Source organism: Halyomorpha halys, unplaced genomic scaffold (genome assembly GCF_000696795.3).
Source record: "Halyomorpha halys isolate HHAL.00 unplaced genomic scaffold, Hhal_1.1 Scaffold68.1, whole genome shotgun sequence".
NCBI lineage: Eukaryota > Metazoa > Arthropoda > Insecta > Hemiptera > Pentatomidae > Halyomorpha > Halyomorpha halys.
Window position 1 is genome coordinate 380,061 of NW_027116161.1, and position 27,650 is coordinate 407,710.

At 30.8% G+C, this 27,650-nt stretch overlaps 3 protein-coding genes across 7 annotated transcripts in view; all 3 read left to right on the forward strand.

Annotated features, from left to right (window-relative positions):
* The window catches only part of LOC106692718 (NACHT and WD repeat domain-containing protein 2), a 121,186-nt gene extending 115,102 nt beyond the window's left edge, over positions 1 to 6,084 (forward strand). Inside the window, exons 27-29 of the mRNA XM_067053020.1 lie at positions 800 to 931; positions 1,013 to 1,153; positions 5,984 to 6,084. Coding sequence (XP_066909121.1) covers positions 800 to 931; positions 1,013 to 1,153; positions 5,984 to 6,021 — 311 coding nt within the window. The 3' untranslated portion in view covers positions 6,022 to 6,084. The remainder of the gene's footprint in view (positions 1 to 799; positions 932 to 1,012; positions 1,154 to 5,983) is intronic.
* A 6,438-nt stretch (positions 6,085 to 12,522) lies between these two features.
* Positions 12,523 to 12,891, forward strand: LOC112210473 (protein GVQW3-like). The gene has a single exon (XM_024359871.1). The coding sequence runs from the start codon at positions 12,523 to 12,525 to the stop codon at positions 12,889 to 12,891; it is 369 nt and encodes a 122-aa protein (XP_024215639.1).
* Positions 12,892 to 17,455: 4,564 nt separating this feature from the next.
* LOC106692711 (protein Malvolio) overlaps positions 17,456 to 27,650 on the forward strand; it is a 42,137-nt gene continuing 31,942 nt past the window's right edge. For 2 of the 5 annotated variants that reach the window (XR_001344996.3, XM_014438812.3), the window contains exons 1-3: positions 17,744 to 18,462; positions 20,967 to 21,086; positions 26,240 to 26,362. Coding sequence is in view for 4 of the 5 variants with exons in the window: in XM_014438812.3 (XP_014294298.1) it covers positions 18,436 to 18,462; positions 20,967 to 21,086; positions 26,240 to 26,362 (270 nt within the window). In the remaining variant the exon portion in view is untranslated. Of the gene's footprint in view, positions 17,475 to 17,743; positions 18,463 to 20,966; positions 21,087 to 26,239; positions 26,363 to 27,650 lie in introns of those variants that run through there. The other 3 variants (XM_014438814.3, XM_067053027.1, XM_014438813.3) reach the window with 3 other exon arrangements.

Sequence of the window (27,650 nt, forward strand, 5' to 3'; positions counted from 1 at the left end):
TTTTATGATTATACCATGAATGTGTAATGTGAATATGTCCGATTACGGATTGATAAGTATGCTGTGTGAGATAGCAACCTAATGTATTTAGGCAGCATAGATGAATGAATAAAGTATTTCTCTTTTCTCTCTAGTCACGGTTTCACTACAAATGTCTATAGTTAAAACTTTTAAAACTTGACCGAAATTTTTAAAAAATTGTCTCTAAAATATCTTTGATTATTCTTATTTGAAATGAATAACCATTTCATTTAACATTGCAATAATAAACAATGGATAAATACAAAATTTTAAATAATTTCATAAATTACTAAAGAAGTTGAAATCAGAAAAGACCAGAACTGTTGTATTTCTGGCTGGAACACAGTTTGATTTCTTTTCAGGAATCCTAAAAAAAGAAGTTAGGTAGTAAGTGAAAGTTGTGTGATGCGCACACTGTACCAGATATTTTACTTTTTCTTCGTCCCGTTGCTCAGTTATAGTGGATCCAAGGTACTAGAAGCTACTCATTACTTCAAAGCTATAATTTACCATTATATAATGTCTTTGGGGTTGAGCTTGGTTTTTCCTTCTCAAACTGTTATTTTGGTTTCCTTGTTTTTGATTTCTAACCATGGTTTACTTGCTTCAGTTTTGAGTTTTACAACCGCTTCCTTTATAAAGTTTAATGACTTTTCAACAATAGCTGCATCATCTGCATGTAAATTTAGGTGCAAAGTTTGAATTTTTTTAATTCATGAACTGGAAATGTGTTAAACAAATTCTACAAATAAAACATTAAAATAAATAAATTATGCAGGTAACTGTCGTTGGAGACTCAAAGGCCATACATCAGCTCCCGACTACTTGCGACTTTCACCTTCAGGATCTATACTTTTGTCTCGATCAACATTATCTGACACAGCTCTTCGCCTTTGGAACCTTTCTGATGGTAATATGATATTAACTTTCATTTCATAATGGATGATTTTCGTTCTTAACATTTAAATTTTTTTTTTTAATGTTTTACTAGGTGGACTCCTTGCTGTATTCAGTCCTGATTGCCCCATTAAGGCCTCTGATCTTACAGACACATATGTCATTCTTTCTCTTGACTCAGGAAAGCGATTTACTAGTCTACAGCTTCAGGGCCCTGGTTATACATACAGAGCAAGTGAGTTAATTTCTTATACATTCATACAAGTTCATCTGGGTCTGTTAAATATCAAAGACTATTTTGACTTGTTGATAAAAATAAATAACTATTAAAAACATTGTGATTGGTTCTTATCTTGTAAAGCACATTTTATGTTAAGAATATATTCGCATTAATTTGTTCTTAACCAAAAACAGTTTGGTTAAAAAATAACTAAAACTTTTAGGTCTATATTGTGAATACATATTTTCAAAATAAAAGTGATACTATAAATAATATATGGATAATTCAAAAAGTAAGATCTCTTATTTTGTTTTTGTTTTTTTAAATACCAAATTTTGTTTATTTTCTATAATAATTACACCATTGAAAAGGTTGAAAATTTGACCATTTCTACATAATACATACTTCTACATAGTAGCTACTTTCATGCATTTTGAAGATGCTGTGGCAGCTTTAATTTTCCCATGCCATACCAGTTCCCTACCATATCTTTGAGAAGGTTTTGAACCTTATTTTTTTACCTATTTCCTCATCCAATCTAAATCTCCTTCCAGCCAAAAGTTACTGCATTTCATGTAAGTTAGTCTTACCATAATTTGCTCTGGTGTGCACTTTTCGTTAATATCTTTCATTTTAATAAATAAATAACAATGATTTTGAGTATAAATATTGACTACAGTTGATGACACTTTATCGTCAATCCGTGGTAGCTTGGGAGCATGAATGGCGATAAGTTATCTTCAAGGGAGTTCCCTTTTTTAGCTTGTGCTCGGAGTGGTGGGAAGAGCTCTATCACCTCCCTTTTATCTTGGATTATCCTGAACCATGTTTAGTACTGCCCAAGCTTCCACCAGCTATGGTCGTTCTGGGTTCTGCCACCTTTAAGGATTTTTTACACTCCTTCAAATGTTTTTTATTATAAATTTATTCAAATTAATTTTTGAAGTATATTAATTTATTCACTTTTATATTGCACACTTTCAATAACATTTTTTACATGTTCAACAGGTTTTTTTAATTTAATAAATACATTTTTTTTTGCATTATTTTGGATTATTTCACTTAGTCTAAATTTTTATAGAAAATGTGGTAGTATACAATAACTTTCTAGAGTCTTTATTCAGTAATTCAGTTTTAAAAAACGCAGAACATGCCTGTATTAGCTAATTGTATGCATAGATTCAATGGCATACGGGGGTGACGACTATAGTCGTCAAGATTAAGAAACAAGAATTTAAAATTTATTTGGCTAAATTTTATGCATTATGTAGTGCTTATTTAAATCAAAAGAAAAGAAAATATTAAAAAAAAAAATTGTGCTTTTAAGTGGTTTTCATCCCACATTCAAAGTGTTAAATGCCAAAAGTTTGGAAGGCTCTGGAACATAATTTAAATGGGTTTAAGCTCTACATAAATAATGATACACTTATGTAACTAGCTTACCTGTAAAATGGTCTTTATGGTCATTTATATTTGGACAAAAGGCATACAATTTTCCAATAGTATCTGTTTGTAGAAAATATCTTTGGTCATGATTGAAGTTTTGAAATGTTTGCATATCTTTATAGCTATAAATCTGGCATTAGATTATTGGTAATAGTATTGTAAAGATTCATATGATAAAAATTAGTAATTTTGTTTTCATCAAAGTAATAAGAAATTTATAATATATCAATCTATCAGAGACAAAAAAACTTATTGCTGAAGCCAAGACCTCCTGAATTACCCCATGTGTCTCAATCGTGTGCACTAACCATGCAGTTTCATACTCCACGTTAAATGAATCTTTCTTTATCAGGTTCCTTGATGAGGGTATACAATTTTCGGTTAGTCCTTTGATGCCATTCTTGGCCCTGCATGATTCTACTATAGATCAATAGATCCTTTCATGTATTAGTAAACTCAATTCATCTGACTTGCTCAGTATCCTTGTCTAAGAAACATTCCTCACTTACTTGGAATTATTTTTAAAACTTTTCAATTTTTAAAAAATGTTGTAGTTCAACAGTAGGACACAACTTTAAAAAAATTAAAATGTAATAATTTTAAACAAGTATTTAAAAACTAATATTGAGTGGCTTTGCTAAATTTGAATATTCTGCATTTATTTTGTGAGTATTAGGAATATACGAGATGCTTCTATACCACCACAGTGGTCATGGTAATTCTTCAACAGGAGATATATAAGGTGACATGGTCAGCATTATATTCAATCATAGTTTTTTCTCCCCACTCTATTGAAGTGTCAAGACCCCTCTTTATAGAAGATAGATGTGCACCATGAAGGTCTCCTAACCAGAATCTATCCTGTGTAAATTATTATTATTATGAAGATTCTACTACCCTATTTATTACTGGTCTTTACCTGCCTCCAATTGTCACATGCTTGTCGGTGACTTTTGAGTTCTTTATTCCTAGGATATTGTTAGGATCTCCCACCACACCTGTAACCAATTCAGCTTTGGTCTCCCTCTCCTGCTTGTTCCATGATTTGGTTGTGTTAGCAGTTTTTTTTTTTTTTTTAGCCTTTATTTATTTGCTGTCCTGGCAATATGCTCTGCATATCTTGAACATCTCAACTTCATTGTTCTAACAACATAGGCCCTCCCAAAGGCAAGAGCTCCTCATAAGTGCATCACTTCCATTCTTCTTCAACTTTTATACTTCTAAAAGAATTTTGGATTAGATAATGTGATGGAAGAAAAGGAATAGGATGCTGGGAAGAGGAAGAGGAAAGGACTTTCATTGGGGAATCAGATTTGTGGAGGTCTAACTAGGTATCAGAAAATTGGGTGTGATGATCAGAAGTATAAGGAAGGAGGTATATATTGAGAGAAGACACTAAGTTTGTGAAAAAGGATTTATCAATGGATTCATAAGCATATTAATGTCAAAATCACTGGAGATTATGAATAATATTGACCAGTTGGACTAGAGAGGATTTGAAGAAATCATCAAAGGGAACACAAGGAGGCCGGTAGAAAATTGTGTAAAACAGAGAATAAGAGGTTATTGAAATTTCTACAAACATATATTCTGGGTGAGGAAAGTCAGAAGAAGGGTATTGATGTAGGATTTTGGTCTTGAGACTATCATGGATGTATATTCTGACACCACCTTTTGATCAAGTGTAGTATAGTACAATAAGATTTTCAAAAATATCTACTTTACTTATTTATTTGTCTAATACATTTTTACATGGAATTTTTACAGAAAATATTTTGGAATCTACCAAATTTTAAAATACTCATTTAAAATGTTATTGGAATATGTCTAATGGTGTTGAAAATCAAACCGAACCCCCTCAGTAAGGACAGGCCAGTCTCTCTTACGAAAAATCAAGGATGAAAAAGGGTCCCCATGCAACGTATCTACTTGTACATCTATTTCCTCTCATATGAGTACTTCATTTGGAAAATCCTTCATCATTTGTCCTACCTCATACTTATCCACCTTCAATCATCAAGCTTTCTCTCTAAGTTCTTTTCAAAAAAACGTGTAAATAACATATTTATATGTATTTATACATATTTAATATTAATATTTTAATTTTACATATGATTTTTCAATTTATTATTCAGGTTAATTACCTTCGACTGTCTCAATACTCAATAATGATTTTTCTTTTCTTTTATAATTTACTGAAGTGTTTGATCCATAATTAGTGCTGGTAGGCAGGTGTAACAATGTTTCCATAATTTTTATTCTTAGGGGGATAATGTGTCTCAGAATAAAGAATAAGGATATAATATATTATCTTAAATAAAGACAATATTAATTTAAAAAAATTAATATTGTCTTTATTGTTTGGCTCTACAGTTTTTTTATGTTTGATTTAGTTCATGCAATAGTTGCTATTGATGTATTTCGAAAATTAAATTTTTTTCAGGAAGGACTCAGTTCAAATTGGTCATACCGAAGGGGATGCGCCACAGCCCTTTGAGAGGTGAGACCTGGCAACTCAGGACCTCATAAACCAATAAAAAAAAGGACTTTTAATACTTTACCCCAAAACCTTTTGGACCCCTTCCACAATAATAATAAAAATAATTAAAATAAAATAAACTGTTTATGTTAATTTGTGTTTTTTTTTCATTACTTTACATTTGTAATTTTCATTATTAATTCACACTTTGCAATAAGATGTCCCTTACAAATATTTAAAAGTTGTATTAAAACAATTGAATCAAAGATTTATTTTTTATCTTTTTTAAAATAATAATTTTAGAGTTTTTAAAAAAAAAAATTATTTAAATCTATAATTTTCATAGCATTTTATAAATCAAATTTAAATTTTAAATTTAATGTAAGTTTAAATATGCTTAAAACATTTGTTCTTTACATTACTAATTTTAAAAAAAGTCAAATATACCTGGCATAGAAGATATAATCAGTAGTTTGTAAAAAACAGTTCAGTAGCTCACTATTAAAACCTTTCCCATTTAAGCATTGGATTTGAATAGAATAACTAGAATGCATAATGTTTGGAAGATAGGTTCTGTATTATTGCATGTTTTTGAACACATTGTTGCAGAAATGAGGTCCTGAAGTTTTGCCAGAACCCGGTTTTGTGCTGGAAAATAGAAACAATAAATAAACAATTATGTCCCAGATTCTACTGATAAAAAACTTTCCATGTATATTTTTTTGCATCTATCCTAGTATTGAAAAACAGTTGTATTCAACAAAAGTTTGTGCTTTGTGACCTGTTTCCTTATATATTTGAGTATTTTATTATGTGTGTTAGTATTCTCCTTTTATAATATTTATATTTTTGCTATATATGTATTTTAAAGGAAATCCTTATAGCAGAATCAACTGAAATTATGTTTTTGTGTGTTTCAGAGGAAGAAATTTATGGTGATGATGTTGAGATGCGGTGACCACCAGTTATTGTTCACTAAAGTTTTGTAACATAAGTGCAAATATAAATTATTATAAGATTATTTTATGCTTATTCTACTTCATCATATCCAAGTAGCCACTAAGCTTATGTTCTAAAGGGGAGGGGAGAGCTGAAGGAAGATAAAATACATAAAGGTCTTATGTTTAACATGAATAGGGCTTTTATGTACTAGAATTGTTATATCCATCTTGCAGCTACTTAACACCATCCACTGTAATGTTTGACTAACCAATGAATGCTAACTCAATCAATGAATACATTTAAAATTTTTATGAAGAATCAATATAAACTTTTTTTTCTTAACTGAAATGATTGTCCATTTGTATGCCAAAGATTCGATTTGAAAATTTACGGTATATTAATGAGTGAACTATGAATTAAAAGAAATTTAATTTAACCAAATATCATTCTTTTTATTCATACTTTTCTGGATTATATTTTATCTTTTACCTTAGCTCATCTTTTTTATGTTATTATAACAATCCCAGTCCCTTCATAATAACATAATAAGAAATATAAATTGGGCTTTAATGGGTTTGAGTAAACTAAAAATACAGAAAATCAACAAATACAAAATCATGAGGTAACATAAGAGATAGTCTGATGCATGTGGAGGAATTTAGCTTGTTGACCTGTGAATTGGGTTCCATTACAGAGTTGTTTGAAAGACACTTAATCTGCTGGTTGTCAAGTGTAACAAAATTTACAACTTGCTGCTTTCCTGCTTTGAATTATTTCTTTTATTTCACGGGTCAGCCAAGAGACAGTTGTAGAGCGTTAGGTTTGGAGAATTGTAGATTTGAGGTGAGGTTAGAAACCATCGGGTAAATTTAATTATAATATTATATAAAATTCCAATGGGCAGAATCCTGATGAGGTTGAAGGGATTCGAAGGAAAGAAGTCCCAAATTACAATAGGATACTAGTTTCGGTGTTAAGGATTTAAAGGGTAGGTTGTACAAAATCTGGATGAAGTCATGTGATAAAAGAAACAGAATAAGGTGCTGGGAAGGTGAAAGGATTTTTATCCATGATGTAGTGATATTGAAGGGCTTACTATGATTACTATGAAGGGAATACTATGAAAATTGTGTGTGATGAATGAAGGAATGAGGTAAAGATTAAGGGAAAACACTAAGCTAGTGATAAAGGACTTATCATTCAATTGATAAATGTATATTAATGTTAAAATAACAATATATAATGACATTTTAATAGATAGAGACCAATTAGACAAAGGAGAATTTGAAAAGAATGGCTAATGTAATGTGAGGTTGGTAGACTGCGGTACATAACACAGGAAAAGAGATTTTAATTTCAATGAACTTCTGAGTAATTAAAGTAAGATTTGGGGCTTGTGGCTGTCATAGATATGTAAGCTGATACCACCTCCCATCTAATCAGATTTATGTTAGCTTTGAAAAGAGTAATTGGTTAGAGATACTTGGGGGGAAGGAATTGGGGAATTTTGCAGGGCCTTAGGAGTGGACAAATCCCACTTTAATTTTAAATGTTTCTCTGAGCTCCCTGATTTACAAAAGATGACCTACATATGGCAACACTTCTACATTTCATAATCTTCAATTTCTAATAAATGTAGTCAAGATTTATGTTTTGATTAATCTAGATTAGGCTACTTATTTTCCAAAAGGTGTGGTGTGGAATTAAGTTTTTTTGGCATAGGTAAATTTGATTTTATAGAGGGATGGTAGACCTGAAAATCAACAAAAAAAATCATATGGACCCTAGTAGCATAAACAGAAAAGTTGAGTAGGAAGGGCAGTTTTCTGTTGAATAGTAAGTGGCAACTAAAAAACAATTTAAGGTTGGTGGTTTTAAATCCAACATTAAAAAAAAGAAAAAAAAAAAGAGAAAAGTTTCTTTAAAAACTAATAAATTTTTAAATTTTACTTTTTAAAACCATTTTGAAGGGGGCTTTTTAGGCTTTTTAATAATGTTAAGTTTTTTCCCCTATATAATTATGAATTGAGAGAATTTGCTGATAGATTTAACAAAAATACAAGTTTTGTATTTTTTAAAAAATACAAGTTTTGTATTTTTTAAAAAATACAAGTTTTGTATTTTTTAAAAAAAAACAAGTTACGTTTTTTGTGCTGTTGAAAAGGAATGGTTACTTAAACAACTTTGTAAGTTATGTAATTCTAAATTAAAGTAAGTAAGACATATAAAATTCTACTCAAAAGCAAAGAAGAATTTACCTTTGTTAAATCCATTGAAGGGAGAATTCAGGTGGATAAATAACTCAAATAGTTTTTTCTCGTAAAATCACGAATTGTAAGTTCCTTTCAAATGGTTTTAAGAAAGACAAAGTCTGTTTCATTTTGAGAAAAATTCGGTATGTTGTGCAACAATTTATAATTACCGAACATAAAAAGTTTTTTAAGTACCCATTCCTTTTAAGCAAAAAACTTAACTGCTGAATTCCCTGTTTTCCTTTGTGGAATCGGGTCATAGTACACATGAACATTTCTGTTTCTTTTGAGGCCTACCACAATATTGTAGTTTTTTTAAAAAACAAAACCATATATATATATTTTGAAGGGAATTTTATTTACTTTATGATAATGCTGTGGGAACTTAATTATCTTGAACAGTTTTTGAGTGATTGCTTCTTGTTCAATAAAAACGAGAGTTTCTTGAAAAAAACAAACATAATTTTTTTTAGTTGAAACAGACCATTGTCCACATTAACATTTCCCCCTTATAAATGAGATGTTGAATCATTTGGCCTATGGTTTGCCGATTCTGATACATCATGTTAAGGTCCCAAATTAAGATTAATGGTACGCAATAAAACCCTGAGGGGAGTTATCACCCTTGGTTATTTTTTCCTACCTCCTAATATTTATTAACAAACTAATGTAATATATACAAGAGTAAGGCTAAACCTGAACCTAAATATATGCATTACATACAAAGCCTTTCTTTTACTACATGACATTATAAAGAAAGACACTAAATCCGCAGAAGTTGGGGTCAATCCCAATATTGGTCTGGGAGCCACTGGCTGGGTGGTACAAAGAACGGGAAGGGACATTCCACTTGGAAGAAACACCTTGGTTTATCAAGTTTGTGTTAATTAACTGTCGCCTAAAATCGCCATCAAGAAATTCTACACATAAGATGTTAGTTCTTAGTGTATCAGAAGATTCTCTTGTAATCTTTATTCATTGAAGTAGTACATTTAAGAACATTAAAATATAATCAATGGTTATACATAAATAAAGGTAAAGCACTATACACAAATTAATATATGACGATAGTTTCGCTGACAACTATGGTGGTTCACATCACGGCAGTTTGGTCGCGCCAGGTTGGTCCATAACGGTTCTAGCGGCAGTGCTGAGCAACAGATATTAGTAGGGTCTTTACAAGCTGTTGAAAAAATTCAATATTCTACAAAAATAATTATTTGTTGGAAGTGTACTGAAACAAAAAACAAATGCGGGAACTCTTATATTACTAAGGAACTACTATAGGGAACTCAATAAAAATGAAAATTTAAAATCTATTCATTGTGAATGTGGTTTCCAATTGTAAACGTAAGTGCACTGCACACCATAGTTAGGTAAAAATAGGTTTCTCAACAAAACCTAAGATGATATATACCTCCATACACATACTTGTTATATATCAGAATTTTCGCGATTTAATTGTTTAAATTTTACTAATTTACATAGTTAAGCTTATTAAAACACTTCTGAAGTTATTGCCTGTAAACCTAAAAAATATACGGCAGCCATTTTCATCACAAATATTAGTCCTACGTATCCCCCAATAAACATTTTTACATCAGAATCCTTTGTCAGAAATTATTTTACAGCTACTCTTTGGTTGATTTGAAACTTTAGTAGACTATTCGTGGTAAACAAAATAAACATCATCGTGAGTTTCTGCACCGATCTCTCTGTGACCAAATTAGTGAAATATCTCCTCTCAACTTCGTCGGTGAGGAATTTTTACATGTCTTGCAAGTCATTATATTTTATAAATGAATAAGAAATCCATAGTGGGAGTTATGAAGCGGCTGTCTTGGTGAAAAGTTCTTGCTTTTATTTTTTCCTCTTTTTGATGGGAACCAGAACACGTCACAATTGTAGTATGGTATAAACATTATTTTTCTTTTTAATTGAATCCAATCCACCACAATGGTGATGTTTGCTAATGCACACCAATTTTCAATCTCCAATGTACATTATTTTCTAAGCTTGATGTAATAGTAATAATTAAGATACAAAAGCAATCCAATAATCGAATTTAAAATCAATTATAATAATAATAAAAGAGAAAATTTAATCAGACTAAAAAAAAACAGGAAATGCTAGGGGATGTGGTCAGTGAAGAACACATGTTATTAAAACTTACCCATTTTCTGATATTTGAGTTTGAGAGTTTTTAAGGTTATCTGTGTTAGTTATTTGTTAAGAAAATAGTTTTATTTCTTATATATTTTTAATATCTATTTCGCCTTTTTTATTTTCATTCATTGATTTTATGAGTTCCACTCCACTATTGGTGGGATTGGTATAATTACTGAATTACTGATTCACTTAATGACTCCTGTTACTCTTCATCGTCAGATAATATGGAAGATATGTTGCTTACTGTTAAGCCATTTGCATTCATTATTCCTTTCTTTTTTTTTAAGATGTCACTTTGTCCATATTAGGCTGATTTAGGACCCCCGGGGGTCCAGTACCTAGGTTTATTTTGCGATCAACACTTATTGTTAACTAAAACATAAAAAAAACTAAAATAAGCAATAATCAATATGAAATAAAAATAAAATTAATGAGTAACTAGCACGCACAATGTAAGCTCTGTACGATCTTAAGTTCGGGCAAAACTGATGCGAATTTTGGTTACTATCTGATTAAGCTATTTGTTATTGATATAATATGATTTATCAATTTGTATTAAACAAAAAAAAGAGAGAGTTTTGTTGATATCAAATAAAAATTAATTTTTTTTTCTTATGTTAAAAGTCAAAACCTGTTACAATAATTTTAAAAAATGTAGATAATATTTTTAAAAAGGCACGACGATTAAGTAACAGCTTGGGGAAAAAAAGGCAAAATGTTATGGCTGAACAAAAAATGAGTTTTTGAATTTTTTAAAAAAAAAAGTAAAGAATTAAAGGTCCGAATGAATCTGGAAAGAAAAAAAATGCTCTAGAAGAGGAGAAAATCTTTGTTGTTTAGTTTAGAGATTTTCAGATTCCATATTTTGTCCATCGGGCAGTCAACAAAAGAAACTATACTTAAGAATACCGAAAATATTAAACACATAATAAACAAAAGAATATCACGAAACCTCGAATATAAATAAATTTGAAGTGTTCTTAGTTCAAATTCACTAATTAACAGTTTTCTAAACACTTCCCTGAAATATTCTTTATCTCTGAGCTCTTCAGAGCTTTTCCTGTTAGAACCAAAGGTAATGGTTCGGGCAATTTATTTTCCGATTCGCCACAAGTCTTCTGTTGTAGATTAATTTTTTTAAGGATGTCTATATTGTCTATTGTTAATAAATTAAATTCATTTTAATATGTCCTCGATGGGTTTTTTTTTATATTACTTATTGTTCTTATACTTAAATTAAATAATTTAAAGTTTATTTTTATTTGTGATGAACCCGTGATTTCCAATCGAAAATCATGTTTTGTCCTCCTAGAATGGCTTTCGATCTCACTGAACCTCGCGTGGGTGGAGCCACCAAACCAGGCACCTTAGCGAAGAAAGGGCGTCACGGATTAAAATTATGGTGGACCAACGTTATATTAACCGGCTTCGAAATTTATCGTTCATTGGTGAAGGTGCATAAGAGCAAAATTCGCGAACATGAGAAAATAGGCTACTGGCCGATTTGGTGGGATGGAACTGGGATGCCTGGTAAATTTTTTTCCTGGACGCCTAAAATTAACGCGACGGGCCTAGTATTGTAGACTAGTATTTTTTCAAAATCTCCCAACTGGTGAATTATATACTATATTTATTTACGAATTTCCAGCAGTATATTGGAAAACAATTCACTCTATACGGTACAGGCGCTGTGGGAAAAACTGATAACTGAGATTCTGTCTTATGTATGGCATTCTATATTCCCCTCTCATGTAATGCTGTTACGTTTCATGATTGTATTGATACTGGCACTGATAAATGATTGGGGAACTAGTCGGGGAAGTGGGCTTAATGGTCCATTTTGCTAATCATCGACGCCCTACCTAGGGGTAAATGCCTTGTGTTGACTACGAGGGTGGTTTGAAAAGTTCTCGGAGTCACCGCTAGATGTCAATGCTAGAACAACGAGGTTCCGGCGCAATAATCACACATCTTTTATTAGTGAACACGTGGCGTGTGTGGAAATGACGACTCTTTGCTGGTGTTGTATGCGTAGTGATTTGTGACAATGGAAAAAACTGAGATTCGAGCAGTGATTAAGTACTTATAAGAAAGGTATGAAAGCAAAGGAAATTCATGCCGATTTTCAGAATACACTGGGGGACCTTGCTCCTTCAGATTCAACTGTTGCCAAGTGTACCAACGAGTTTAAATTAGGTCGGGAGAGCTTAGATAATGATCCGCGTAGTGGACGGCAAAAATGTGCTTCGACCCCAGAATTTATCGCAAAAGTGCATAAAAAGGTCATGGAGGATCGTCGATTGAAAATGCGTGAGATTGCTGATGCTGTAGGGATGTCATCTGAACGGGTATATCACATTTTAACCGAAGAATTGGGAATTAAAAAAATATCCGCAAGATGGGTACCGCGGCTAAGACGACGCCCCCCCGCACTCAAGTGCTATTGCCATGACAAAACTTCATGAACTAAGGTGCGATTTGTAGCCACATCCACCTTATTCACCTGATTTGGTACCATTAGACTTTCATCTCTTCCCTAAGCTGAAAAATTTCCTAGGTTGACGGAGATTTCCTACAACGGAAGAACTGACTGCCGAATTGGAGAGGTATTTTGCAGGCCTGGATGAATCTCATTTTCGAGATGGGATCAAGGCATTGGAACATCACTGGACCAAATGAATTAGTTTATAGGGAGACTATGTTGAAAAATAAAAGCAGTTCCACCGAGGTAAGATACTTCTTTCTGGTACATTCCGAGAACTTTTCAAACCACCCGCGTAAAATAGGAGTGGCAATATTCATTCCTCGGGACCTCCGAGAAATAAAAATCAATTGACCCAGGCGAGAATTGAACCAACCACGTTCCGAACGAGGGGATCTGGGATCCAAGCCCCATGAGAATGGAATAGTAACGGTGCTAACGAATTCCCTTTGGGCGTATCTTTGTCCAAGTTGTTTATCAATGAAATCAATCTAAAATTTCAAATCATAATATAATTTTGATAACTGAATTTTTAGGTGCGTCTACACCTCTGACAAATTATGGCAAACTCATACATGCTCGAGTGAGTGAATGGGCTATTGGCCGTGTAGCTAGACGGACCTATGTATTGCCGGAGAACTGAGATAAACATTTGTGCTTTCCATACTTTAATTGTAAATATAATTCAAGTTATATCATTGCGGCGTATAAGATGGACATGCAAGGTTGTAGGGCCAGATTTAAAAATCCAACATTTTATACGAACAACTAGAAATTAACATTTTGTGAGTTTATTTTGTCAAATATCATAAAAACTACTACTCCTACAAAGATAAACATTATAAACTATAGTAAATTGTAGTAAATTTAACTAGCTTTAATTTGAGCGCTGGCAAACATCTGTACGTTCAATGGTTTCTGAAATGAAGTTTTTCATAAATCAAACTGATTGTCCGAAGAACTATAAATCAATTTATTTTAAACAAATAACATGAAAACTACTATTCCTACGAAGATGAAGGCCATACACTTATTTATAGTCCATTAAACTAGCTTTAATTTGAGTGCTAATAGACATCTGTACGTCTCATAGTTCCTGAGATATAGATTTCTCAAAATAAATTAGCTAACTACTAATCTTTCAGAAGATTTTCAAGAAATTTTGCTTTTTAAAAAGCTATATCCCGAGAACTGTTGGACGTAAATAGCTCTTTTAGGGCTAATATTTCAGCCAATTTACTCTTCTTTAAATAATGTTCTCTTAGATTTTTTAGTGTTGTTGGTAGTTTTTAAGATATAGAGCTCCGAATGAAAAATTAATGTTTCTTTAAGGTTTTGAAACAGCCGCTATTTTTTATTCTCCCTACATATACTTGGTAGACTCATCAATTTTGACTAGTAATTATACATAGTTTTCAATAAAATAATCAAAAATTGGGGTGAGATAAATGCCTTTTTTTCTTCCCGGCTCTTGTACTAGAAGTCCTTCCACATCCACTTTGTTCGCCAGACTAATTTTCAAAAGATTTTCATTTGTCCAGAAATTTGAACAATTCCTTAAAAGTAAATTTTATAAAAATTATTCTCAGGCCAAAAATTCATTTTCTGCCTTCATTTATTCACAAAACCCTGATTATTTCAATTCTGGGATTGAAAAGTTACTAAACATTGGAGAAAATGTATAGAAAATGAAGGTAAATATTTTGAATAAACATGTATAAGGTACTTATACGTGTTTCCCAAACTATGGCAAATTCATGCATGCATAAGCGTGTGGATGAATTATTTAGATTAGCTTGGACAAGTTGGCCTGAATTTGTGACCGACCCGTTGAGTGTCAGTTTTTGGACACAAATCAAAGGGCACTTGTGCTACATCCACACGTTTGTGTTCAGTTAGCATTGTGTCAACTGTCAGCAGAAAAAGATTTGTCATCTTTGAGTTTTAATAAATTGAAAAATTTCCCCAACCTTTGGATTTAATAATTAATTTAAGATTGTCTATTTTAATATGAATCCATTGTTTCAAATGTTTTGAGTTAGCTTTAGTAGTTTATTTTGTTATTTAACATAGCACAAATATGTATTTATAAAGACATTATAGGTCTAGGCAATTAAATTAACAAGTTCCTGATAAAAATACTAGAACGAAAGTTGTATTTATAAGTTATGTAATATTTCAATGAATGTTATCATCTCCAACCTACTTTGCTGATATTTGCGTTTTCTTTCGTATCACCTATCTCTGTTGTGTTCATTTTTATAATGTAAATCGAATGTAATAGCGGACAAAAGTCAAAAGAACACACAAGCGTGTGGATACTGACTTTTGTTGCTTCCTTTGTTTAATCAAGCATTTGTACAAGTCTAGAATTTGCGGCAAGTGGCAAAGGTGTAGATCCAGCATAAGATTTCACAAAGTTATTTTACTAAATAACCTTTTCTAAGAAAACTGTCATTTCATGTGAAACGAACCAATATATGTTAAACACGGAAGAGGATTCTCGCCAGATAGAAAGAGACAAATGAAAATCAGAAGAAGCGCCGGTCTATCTGTGTATGGCTGGAGAAGAAATGTATATTACACAGTCAGTAGGGCTTACTGAATATGGTGCACCATAGATCCCAAAAATTGTCTCTACACGGGGGTGAAGATGAATGAACGAGGAGAAAATCTGGGGGGTTCGGAGTTCGCCGAAATACTGAGGGAACCGACACAGTTTACTGCAAATACCATGGTTCAGTGAAGCAGTCACAGTGTTCACTGTCCATCGTTTTAACCAAGTAAACTCTAGCAACTTAAATTGTTCAGCAAAGATAATGTATTTTTTTTTTTGTTTCGTTCATTTTATTTGGTCAGTAGAATTAATGGCTTTAAACAATATTTATTTTCTTATATATTTCTTTCAATGCATTCTAATGTGAATATATCCGTATTAGATGATAGTAAAGCGTTTACTGCTCCTTGAGAGTACGTATACCTAATATATCAGATTTTTCCAAATGGACGTCATATATTTTTAGTCATATAGCCAATAACACCTAATAAATTACAAGTAACTTAAATATGTACGTAAGAAAACTTAATGTTACCAGAATAACGGTGTACAGTGCCAGTATTGTGCATTACAATTTTTTTATACCCAGAAACCATTTATAATAAGTATATTTCACTTTTTCCTTTGCTATTGATTATATTATATCCAGAAGGAAAAAAAGTTGACCGACTAAAAGTTCCTGTTTTTGTTTCTGTACACGCCCATCAAAATTACATTTCTCAGAGAAGACGGTCTTTTTTTAACAGTTAACCCACTTTTTCTGATCAAAAATAGTTCAAATTTTCACTTAGACTATACAACAGGAACAGTAAATGTCTTTCAATAGTAGTTAGTTATTGACTGATTCCAACTGTGATTTGATGAAGGGATTATGTAGTAGGTGAAAACTAATAACTTAAAACAAATTAATACTTGATTAATTATTATTAATCATTATCATGCATCAATCGTTCTCATTACCCATCGCTGAATAATTTGTTGTTATTTAGCCACCACCCTTAGATGGAATGTCGAGTGTTTCCGAAAGCAGAAAGATGCGACCGAGATCCTTTAGTGGTTCGGTTTTATCTTTCGAAAACATTTGACATTCCATCTAAAGTTGGCTGCTAATTTTTTTCCCCACCGCTTTAACATATTGGGATTTGGAACCAAAACAATGATTTAAGCTCTATTTTGTGTTGTATAATATTCTATATGATCCCAAGAAGCAATATGAGAAATTACACACTTTTCATTTTCTTTCACATCCTTAAACCTACGGAAGAAATTAAAGCTGGGAAGAAAGAAGACCGCTTATTTTCTGCTTCCTTCTAATGTGTCCTGTTCACTTTTCAGGGCGAAATTTTCTTTTTTTTTTAGGGTGTTTTGATGGACATTTCAAAAATGGGCTATTGAAAGAATGAAAACTGGGTGTCCAGAGTAAAAAGTGTGATAGTGATTGATGATTTAAATCTAAAATTCAAATTAAGTTGAATACTAATACTTGAAAAAATGCTGTAAAGATGACAGCTATTATTCCTAGGTTTACTGCAAAGCAATTATTATCACTGACTTATAAAGTTTCAGCCTCTGCTTTGCGACGAGTCGTTATATATTTTAAAAAAGGAAAATGGACCGGGTACGCACAGTTGTCCAGTATTCTGTTAATATAACAATTAATGATTAGAACCTAAAATTTGGAAGGAATGAAATTGGCCTCAAAGAAAATACTGAGAGAAAAATAAAACCATTTACATTCAAAAATCTCTGTTACTGTAATATTACCAAAATTGGAGAAAGACTCATACATTAAAAAATCCTGAAAATTTGATTAATTAAGGTAATACCAGTGACGGCTGAAAATCGTCTGAACTAATAAAACCTTGGAAATAATGAAAAGTACATATTTGCTAAATTAATCATATTGAAAAATGTATATTTAATTTCCCCACGTCATGAAGAATTTAAGTAAGTGAATCTGCTGAAGATCCCCAGTAACATCTTTGATTAATAACTTTTATTGTTTAAAAGTGGGTAATAATATTTTTTGTATTGGATATTTTTTATCATACATAATTATTTGGATGACAGACAAAATATTGACTTTTATAATTTACAAATAAAAATATTATGATCATAAGGTTCAATAACCAATACATAGCGTTGCCAAATAAATAAAGAGATAATTTTATAATTGTTTCCAATTAAACATGATGGTTTTATTTTTAGAAAGAAAATTATGTTATCTACAAAGCAATTGTTTATCGACATTGAAGTGCGCTCGATTAACTTGACAGAAAAATATGTCGTTGTTCACAATTTATGACGTTTCAATTAGACCCGCGACGTTTCTACCTTAATATGAACGAAAAAATTGTATGCACTTTAGTGGTGACCTTGTAAATGCAGGTGTTTTCTGGGAATCCGTTCACTCCTATGTCAACTGTCAAAGGATCTCCTTCCGATAAATGTTCCTGTTTCGTACTGATTTTTCTTTTAACAGATAATCTTGATCGTAGGTTGCATTGCTTTTACGATCTTTATTCTATTGCCTTTTTTAAATTTTTAAATGGGCTTACAATAAATAAGTTAGAGGCGGTGTAATTGCATACAATTATGTAAGAACTTATCTTATCAAGTTCTGTTTAGTTGTTTGGACAATTGTCCCATTTAAAAAGCAGGGAAGCATTTGTAAGTACTAAGTAGATTTTCTGATTGTTTTTCTTAACTATTTCTACTCATGCCACTTAACATTTATCTGAGATTATCTCGATGTATTGACGTGTCATTAACGTTTGTAGCTCTAATGAGTTTACTTACTATCATTAAATTGCATTTTTCAAAAAAGTGTATTTGATGTTGAAGTGGGCTTAAAACCATAGTAACCTTCTGGTGTGATGGGATAACATATGTATGATAGTGTTTTGTTTTTTTGTTTTTGAATTTTATTAAAGTATTTTAACAAAAGTGGTCAGATGTTGGAATTTTGTGATGTCTTCTGTTCAGTATATGCCTCTGGTAAGTTTTAAGTGGCTATTGTTTTAGTAAAAAAGCAGCTTAATTGAAACCTATAAATTATTTAACATAGTTATCCTTATATCTGTGAGAAAAGATTATTTTTCCAAGATTTTCTCTTACAATTTGATTGTTCTGTTTTTTCATTGCAATATACATTATTGTCCCTAGGTGTTATGTTGTTGTGTTATATTATGTTGTTAGAGTAAATAATTTCTTAATAATCTAATTATTATACGAAATAGCACATATGACTTGTCTTTATCAATGTGCATGATATACATATGTTAGATTGCCTATCTTCTTTTGGATTTGCTGGTGCCTATTGATTTTTGATTAGTTACTATTTTCCTTTTGTGTATGCATGGAATCAATGAACTATGACAAGTTCCTTAATGCACATATGGATTCTAACTACTAAATGTATTTGACATCTAGCTTAAATTAACTATAATGAAGCCATATTGGCATTAACAAAGATTCTCCTGATGGATTTACATTGCTTTTCAACCCTAAACATGTAAAAATATTGTTCTAAAGAAATCCGTAACACTAATGAAACCTATTGAACATTGAAGGAAATATGGTACATAATAATGAGAGATAGTTGACTGTGGATGACTTATACGAGGAGAAGATCGTTGGGGGTGCGGTCAAAATAAAATGCATAATAAAACCTTTTTCAAATTGAAACTGTTATTAGGGTAAAAGTACGAAAATGTCATATTGATGGTTGGACATGTACTCACTGTTTTATCGTGTGTTATAATCTACAGTATTGTCATTACTTCTTTAATTTGATAACAGGAGTCAACTATTGCTTGCTCAAAATTGATATACAAAACCCAACCGACCCTTATCAGTTGTAGTCAGGAATAAATTAATAAATAGGAATCATTTTATGATGTCAGGTTATAATTGGCATTTTTTTATTGTTTTTAAGTGAGTAAGCATTCGTCCTCCATGTCGATTAATAGTTGTGAACTAGTCCTCTTATTATGGTTTATTTATCTTTTTCACCCATTGTTGTCTGTCCTTGGTAACTTCCTCCAATTTATTCCTATTTTTGTGATCTGGTACTTCAGTTTCCATCATGTTCTATGCCTCCTTTGTGCCCAGGTTTGAGCTCTAATTACATCATGGGAGAACTTACAATACTTTTAGCTTTTAAGGCAGTTGTGAAGCATCTCTTAAAATTTTCTTTAGTGACATTATTCTTGATCCAATTAAATTTCTTACCTGCCTTTAGACCTATCTGTTTTTGGTAATAATTCTATAGCACTACTCCAAAATTGCAGGTGTGTTTATACGCTATAGGAAAGTGATCGATCATTGTTGCTAGTTACATCCTGCAGAGAAAGAACTTGTGTATTAGAGGGTCCTTGCCTCTTGCTATGCTCGAGTTGTGCCTCGAAGCTGTTATCCTATTCTCTTCCATATTTTATTTCCCCATGTGAAGTATGTCTTCTACATTTGCCATCTTTAACTCAATAACATACATTAACACATTGTAAAAGTTCAGAGCCAATAGACTTATTTTATTAGCAAATTTTGTGTTACTGAAAGAATTTCTATTTGTTTTTGTTCTTGTTTTTCCCTAGTTTAGCCCGTTTAATAATTAGTTTATGGCATTATTAGAGAGGAACAGAGATATAGGACAGCCTCGCTTCACTTTTTTCAAATTAAATTTTTACTAATGTTAAATATTAAAAGTTTAGCATTTTGGTACTATGACAACATCTATAGATATTGTCTAATATTGGTTATGTTGTATAATGGACAATTTGTTTATGATATTGCCTCTACAAACGTCCTTTCTTTTTATTTATTTGTTCTTATAGTTTTTGTCATTTTCGTCCTGGAGGCTTAAGTATAAGTTAATCAATTTAATTTTTTAGGAAGTTTTTTGCTTTGATTTATCTTGGTCTTGGAGATTTTCGTAATCATTTATTCTGAAATTATTTTGTTGTTTTCTTGTATTTAGTTGAGTTGTAATTTTATTCATGAATTGTTTACTTATAATGTATTTTTTATTTCTGTAACAATCCTACCTTAGATAAGCACATGTAATTGTTCTTGTGTTTTTTTTATTGTATCAAAGATAATAAATGATAATAAATAATAATTGAGATATTATTATTATTTTTACCAATGGTATTGTTTTATTGATTTCCAAAGAATCTGTCAACAAAAATTGTTTATTGTTAATATTTATTTCAACAGCACTTGAATATTATGGATTTTTATTAATTGTTTTTTTGTTGAATGTTATTAATATTTATTTTTTCATGATTATCCTGAAATTATTTTGACAACTTAACCTAAGTAGTTTATATTCGGCTTGTAAATGAGGTCAGTAAACCTTCGTTTTTTTTTTCTTGTATAATGTTAGACGATTTGTTTCTTTAGTACATGGGCTGATATAACTTAGAAAAGAAACATTTAAATATTATATGCTGTTTGTATTAAAATATACTAATTTAATTTCCTTGCTACTTTTATAATAGCCCATGATGGAGTTACCAGAAGATGAGAGAAGAGAAAAGCCTAACAGAATTTCTGATGAATCAACAAGCCTCACATCTCCGTCGCAAGATGAGAAAGTCATCATTCCAGGAGCTGACTCTGTATGTAATTATTTATAATTAATTAATTAATTGGTTTCATTTTGGCTTTTGATTTTTTTTTTTTTTTTTTTCAAAAATTGCATAAACTTCAGCCCTATTCTGTCAATCTATATGAAACTTAGGAGTGGTTTAGGGTTGCCTTAACTGCATTAAATGTTTCAAACCAGACCTAATTAAACAAATTAGAATCAAAAATATGAAATAAATCATTATAGAAATCTATTTGTTTATGTGTTGTTATTTATTGGAAACTACTTTTTCTCCTGTATAAATGCATATAATTTAAAAAATATTGGTATCGGTTTGGAAAAGCAGTTTCAACGGTTATAGTAACGTTAGATTTGGATAAAATTAAGAGGAGTTATGAATTTATGTTGTGAATGTCGAACATCCGTAGGATAAAAGAATCCTATGAAAATTTATAATTTTTTATTCATATGAAAATGTGTATTTAGGGGTTTCAAAAGAAGCTAAAAACAAATCTGACTTGATTTTTTAAAAATTTGTTTGGTCTACTTTACTAGAAGAAAGTTTTACTTTATGTCATTTTTATACATTTAAACTCATTTAATACAATCAACAATCTTTTGTTATTCTACACAAAAAAAATAAAGCCATTGATATGTAATAACAATTAAAGACATACAGATTAAAGTAAAAATTTGATAATATAGTTAAAATTATTAATTTTGTTTTCCTCCTAGGTTATATTAACAAGAACCCTTGGACATTTGTCGAATATTCAACCAAGTATCACAAAAAAAGTTTTATTGAAATCAATGATTCCATATGAGAAGTAGGGATGGATATTATCGGAATATAGATATTTTGCCGCCGATATTCGATACTTTGTAAACGATAATATTAGAACATCAATATTTTATTCAATATTATCCCGGTTTTTCCCAAAAAAATAATCACACCCCAGAACTTGACAAAAATTGTTGAACTATTTCCAATTTTAATGATATCCTCAAAATTAAATGATTTTGACATTGGAAGGAAATACTTAGAGATCATTCTAATATCCCTAATTGACATTGATATTAGCGTCATAATCCAATTCAACTATCAACATCTCCAATATCAAATGATTTTGATATGTTAAGAAATTATTTAGGTTTATTCAAATATTTTAATATTGGTATCTATATCAACCTTTAGCAACGATATTCCAAGATTATTTGAACAAATTATCAATATTTCATTTGTGAATGATTTTGTAAATGATAAGGAGAGTTTTACAATAAAATTATTAAATTTTATTTTGATGGTATATCGACATTGAAAATTTATATCGATATTCCAATAGAATTATATTTGAATATAGAAATCCCCAACATCAAAACATCGATATTTCAAGAAAATATTTAGTTTCTGTTTGATTAACCTGATTGATAAAGATATTCAACTTCAATGTTTAAAGCAAAATTTCATACAAAAAATATTTTCATTTCATTTTGATATTTCTTTAACAAAGAAAATCTACATCTTTTGAAAATTTACATCTCTACATCAAAACATTTCGGTATTTCTTTAAAATTACTAAGAATGTCTATTATCTGTATCAACATAAAATAATAATGTAAAATTTAATTATTTTTTCGTTAAAATTTCAAAATCTTTTCAGTAACGAAATATCGATATTTGCATTAAATATTTATACAATATTGTCGCCAAAGTTTGATAAATAAGAAAATCAAATATCAATATCGATAACGTATATCGAAACAAAAGTTTTTCGTTAATTTATTAAAGTATTTAATTGTCAAACATTTCTTAAAATTCAAAATTTATTACTCGTGAAATATCAATGTTTCCATCAAGTACTCTAAGAATATTGTGACAAACGTTTGATATCAATATTATATAAATATTTTATATTGATACCTTCATAGAATATTTAAGTAAAATTTAAATATTTTTTAGTCACACTTTCCTTAAAATTTTGAAATCTTTTTATGAATGATATATCGATATTTCGTTAAAATATTTTATGAATATTGTTGCAAAATTTTGATATTGATATTAATTAGTAAGTCAAATATCGACATCAGTATGAAATATCAAAATAAATCAAACTTTATTAATCTTAACCTTTCCTTCAAATTTTGTCATCTTTCACTGATGAAATACCTATATTTTGATTCAATATATTTGCTTTATCGATGTCAGAGTATGATATCACTATAGATAAGAATGTTGGATATCGATATCGATAAGGTATTATTATTATTCTATGGGCTACAGACCACTATGGAGGCCTAAGTCCTCGCGCGATGTATTTCCCAATATTAGGATATAATATTCCCAGTATTAGGAAATATATTGCGCGTTTCTTGACATGGTTTTTTTTTTCGCAGGGTGGGTTCGTCACTCCCACGCTTATTTTTTGTGAGTGCTGCCCATTGGCTAACGGGCTTCACAAATGCCCGGGGGGAGGTTGTCAGTTAGTTTTTGCATTATTTTGTGGTTGAAAAAAGCACGGGTGGGACCAGGATTCGATCCGACAACCTGTGGATTGGTAGTCTGTCGCATTACCACGCTGCTACCGCTGCCCCCCTTATTGATAAGGTATATTGAAATAAAATTTAACCGTTTTATTGTCAGACTTTAATGTATACATTTTTTTTTTATTCAACAATGGAATATTGATATTTCCATTAATTATTCATAAAATATCATTTCCAAAGTTTTATGTCGATATCAAGAACAAATATTGAAAGTAACAGTAAACATTTTATTGAAATATCAAAATGTGTTGATATTGAGAGTATTAATATATGAAAAACATACTTTAGGAATGACGATGATGATATTTGATAACACTGTGGGTTAGGAAAATCAAAATGAAAAGTTTTATGCTGAGGAAGTTGAATGATGTAGATATCGACAATGAATATCAGAATGAACTGTAAATATTTCCTTTTAAAATTGATATCATTTCATACTTCGAATATTGATATGTGGATTGTATATTCTTGGAATATATACCGATTTTGAATCAATAAAGATCAGAATGGTCTGATTTATTGCCTTAAAATATCAAAATCATGGGATAGTGAGGATACCACAATTTGGATTCAATATCATTGATTAAAATATTCTAAAGGCTTATATCAATATTGGAAGGATCACCAGAATGCTCAGTAAATATTTCCTTATAATGTAAACATTGGTTCATGTTGAGGATATCAGATTATTGGAATGTTAATGTTATTTATCTTTTTGGAAGATTATTGATTGACCGTGTGTGAAGATGAAAGGAATATGGTCCGGGTGCGGTCAAGAAAAACTCAAATACTAAAAATATACTAATTTAATGAGCCAACGTTTCGCCCCACGTTGCAGGGCTTCTTCAGGGCTATTTTGACGGCAGTCAAAACTAAAATGACCCCAAGAAAAACTCAAATAGTAGAGATATACTAATTTAATGAGCCAACGTTTCGCCCCACGTTGCAGGGCTTCTTCAGGGCTATTTTGACGGCAGTCAAAACTAAAATGTAGTTTTAGTTTTGACTGCCGTCAAAATAGCCCTGAAGAAGCCCTGCAACGTGGGGCGAAACGTTGGCTCATTAAATTAGTATATTTTTACTATTTGAGTTTTTCTTGACCGCACCCGGACCATATTCCTTTCATCTTATTTATCTTTTTTTCTGAAAAGATTTATTCAACTAACATGTCCAACTATATTTTAGTTTATGATGGGATGGTGTTGTAATATTTTTATGGTTGTCTTGGCATTGCCTTGCTTTACCGTTAGTACTAATGTTTTATATGTTTTGATTAAGTATAATATGAAATAAGTTCCTATATAATTTGCTGTATTATTACTAATTAACTTAAATTAACTATAATTACTATTTCTTTAATTTTTTGTATTTAAATATCGATATTTTAGTGCTGATAAAATCCATAAAATAGTTAACCAATGTTCATATCGATATTTAGCTTCCGACATCCTATCCATAGTGCAGAGCCTTTCCTTGTTAGCTTAACTCTCTATGCTGTGCATGTTTTATTTATTTTTCATTTCTAATGTAAAATTCTTGTCATTTCCGAAAAACATTTTGATCTCTCATATTGTAATATATGTAAAACATATAAAGAATATCATATTAAAAAAGAGTAGGAAGCAAGGGAAGAAATAACATTAAAAATTAAGGAATGAAAGAAATTCCTTGATATTTATTGGATTTGACTGTTTCTAGTTAAACACTTATTGAAGTCATGTCTGTTTTGGGCTATCTAACACATTTCTTTTTCATTCTTTTCTTTTTTTGTATGTTATAACATTAATTTAACGGTATTATTTTTCATTTAAATTGATTGTTAAATATCTTCGTTCATTAAAAAAATTCAATTTTTTTTTTCAAGTCGCATAATTTTGAATTATCTTCGACTTTGGTAGAAATTGGTCAATGATATACTTTTGAAACAACTTAAAGCAGGGCGGCGTAAAATGGGTGTATGTGTATTTACCATAAAAAGAATGTATTTGTCAAAGTTATAGTTATACGATATTCACTTCTATAAGATTGATTGCCAAATTCAGCTAATTGAGGCTGTTTGTAGATGAGTGTCTAACTTATCAATCTTGTAGCTGCAGTGGCACCGGTTTGAATCCGGCTTAGGGAGTTTGACTTTTACTTCGTGGCAGTCTCATGGAATGAAAATTGAACCCCCTTTTGTTAAAATGGGTTGGTTAGCTGTATATAACCCCCTGTATGTTAGAAATGACCTGGAAGAGGGTAATAAAAAAATAAATAATAATAAGTTTGGCAAATTGAGCTTCTTTCCTGGTTATTTCATATCATATGTTATAAATTTACTTTATCTACTAACTTGTAAGACATGGTTCTGATATTGTGGCATTTTATTAATGTTGTTCTGAATATTGTCTCTCTTCAGTGAAATATTTATTTTTTGATAATCGTGTATTTATTGTTTGGAAATGGTTAATAATTTATGATAACTATGATGTAGTTTTTTATTACCATTTAAAAGTTTACTTTATTTTCACCATCCTTTTTATTATGAACAGATGGTCAATAATAATTTTAATTTTAAAGTTTCTTGGAAGATCCTTAGAAATATTTTAAATTTTAATCTTTCTATGGAGATGGTTGTTAAAATGCTTGGCAATTTTACAGAACAAATTCAGCTTCCTCAAGTTATGGGCGTTTACTGGTCCTGGATTCTTGATGAGTATAGCCTACCTTGATCCTGGAAACATACAAAGTGATTTAAAGTCTGGCACAACAGCCAAATATAAGGTAACCTTCTTTAATACTTTATTTTTATTTATACATATGTCTTAGGGTTTTAATTGGTGCTTGTTTGATTTCTATGTTTATATAAGAATCTGCTGATTATAAACGTATTAGCCCTAAAGATAATTAGTTCAGAAGCAGTTAGTCGAGAAGTCCATATAGAAAAATTGTTTTCTTTTACTAAAGTTTTATTTCTTTAAATTAATTGTGCCCTTAAAGATGAGCTAGAAATTATACACTTCCACTGGGAAAAAAAATTGGTGGCCAGTTGAATTTTTAAAAATTCACTCATTTTTCATTTTTAATGAATCTTTCTCTGGAAGAAAGCAATTATTGATGTATTTTTTAAGTAGAAGAGGCTCAGCTCGGATCTGACTGTGGCAGATAATTATCTATTCTGTTTCTGTAGCCGAGAGTCAACCCCTTGGGTTCAGGGAGCCCTTTGGGGTCCACCTAGTCTCATAATGTTGGTACCCTTAATGGGAATGTGATCATAAACAAATCACCTCCTTCCACAGCCGTTCAAGAAGCTGTGTTTCCTTACAAAGTATTGAACCTCAGCCCTACCACTGCTCTCAATGTTCAATATTTTAGGAGATACAGTTTTTATTCATAAACCAATTTTTTCCCCCTAAATAATGAGGAATCATTATTTTGTGAATATATTTTAGCAAATATGGAAACAACTATTCCTATGAAGATAATCATTAGTAACTACTTTATGATGAATTTAACTAGCTTCAATTTAGGTGCTAATGATAGACATTTGTTTTTCCTATAGTTTCTGAAACGTTATTTTTTAAAAACCAATTATTAAATGAAGTTTTGCAAAATCAGGCAGTATTAGCCAAGAAATAACATATAGAACTTAGTACATGTTTTTGAAAGTATTTTGCATTCTTCTTCGTGGAAATTAGTTCACTTTTCATTATTTTTTCAATTAATTAAAAAACTATACATCTTCAAGAAAATTCCAGATACTTGATTGGAAGATGATTAAATTATCTAGTTAGCTAAATTTAAAAAATAACTTAACTTAATATTGGCGAAGATTCAGTGAACCATTTTTATACTAGGATTCCTTGCACCTTAAGTGCTAAGGAAAGTTGAGTGAGTGTACTGTCGGGGTTGTCTGGTCCTAGGCGATTTCTCCAGCCTGATATCTCTTTACAGAAGGCCCACAACAAGGCGTATTCATTTATAGGTTTCGAAAGGAAGGCCGTGCCAGGGGATGAGCCCTGGACACTGACTAGGTAGAGGAGGTCTAGGTGAGAGAGTCTGAGGCAGAGTA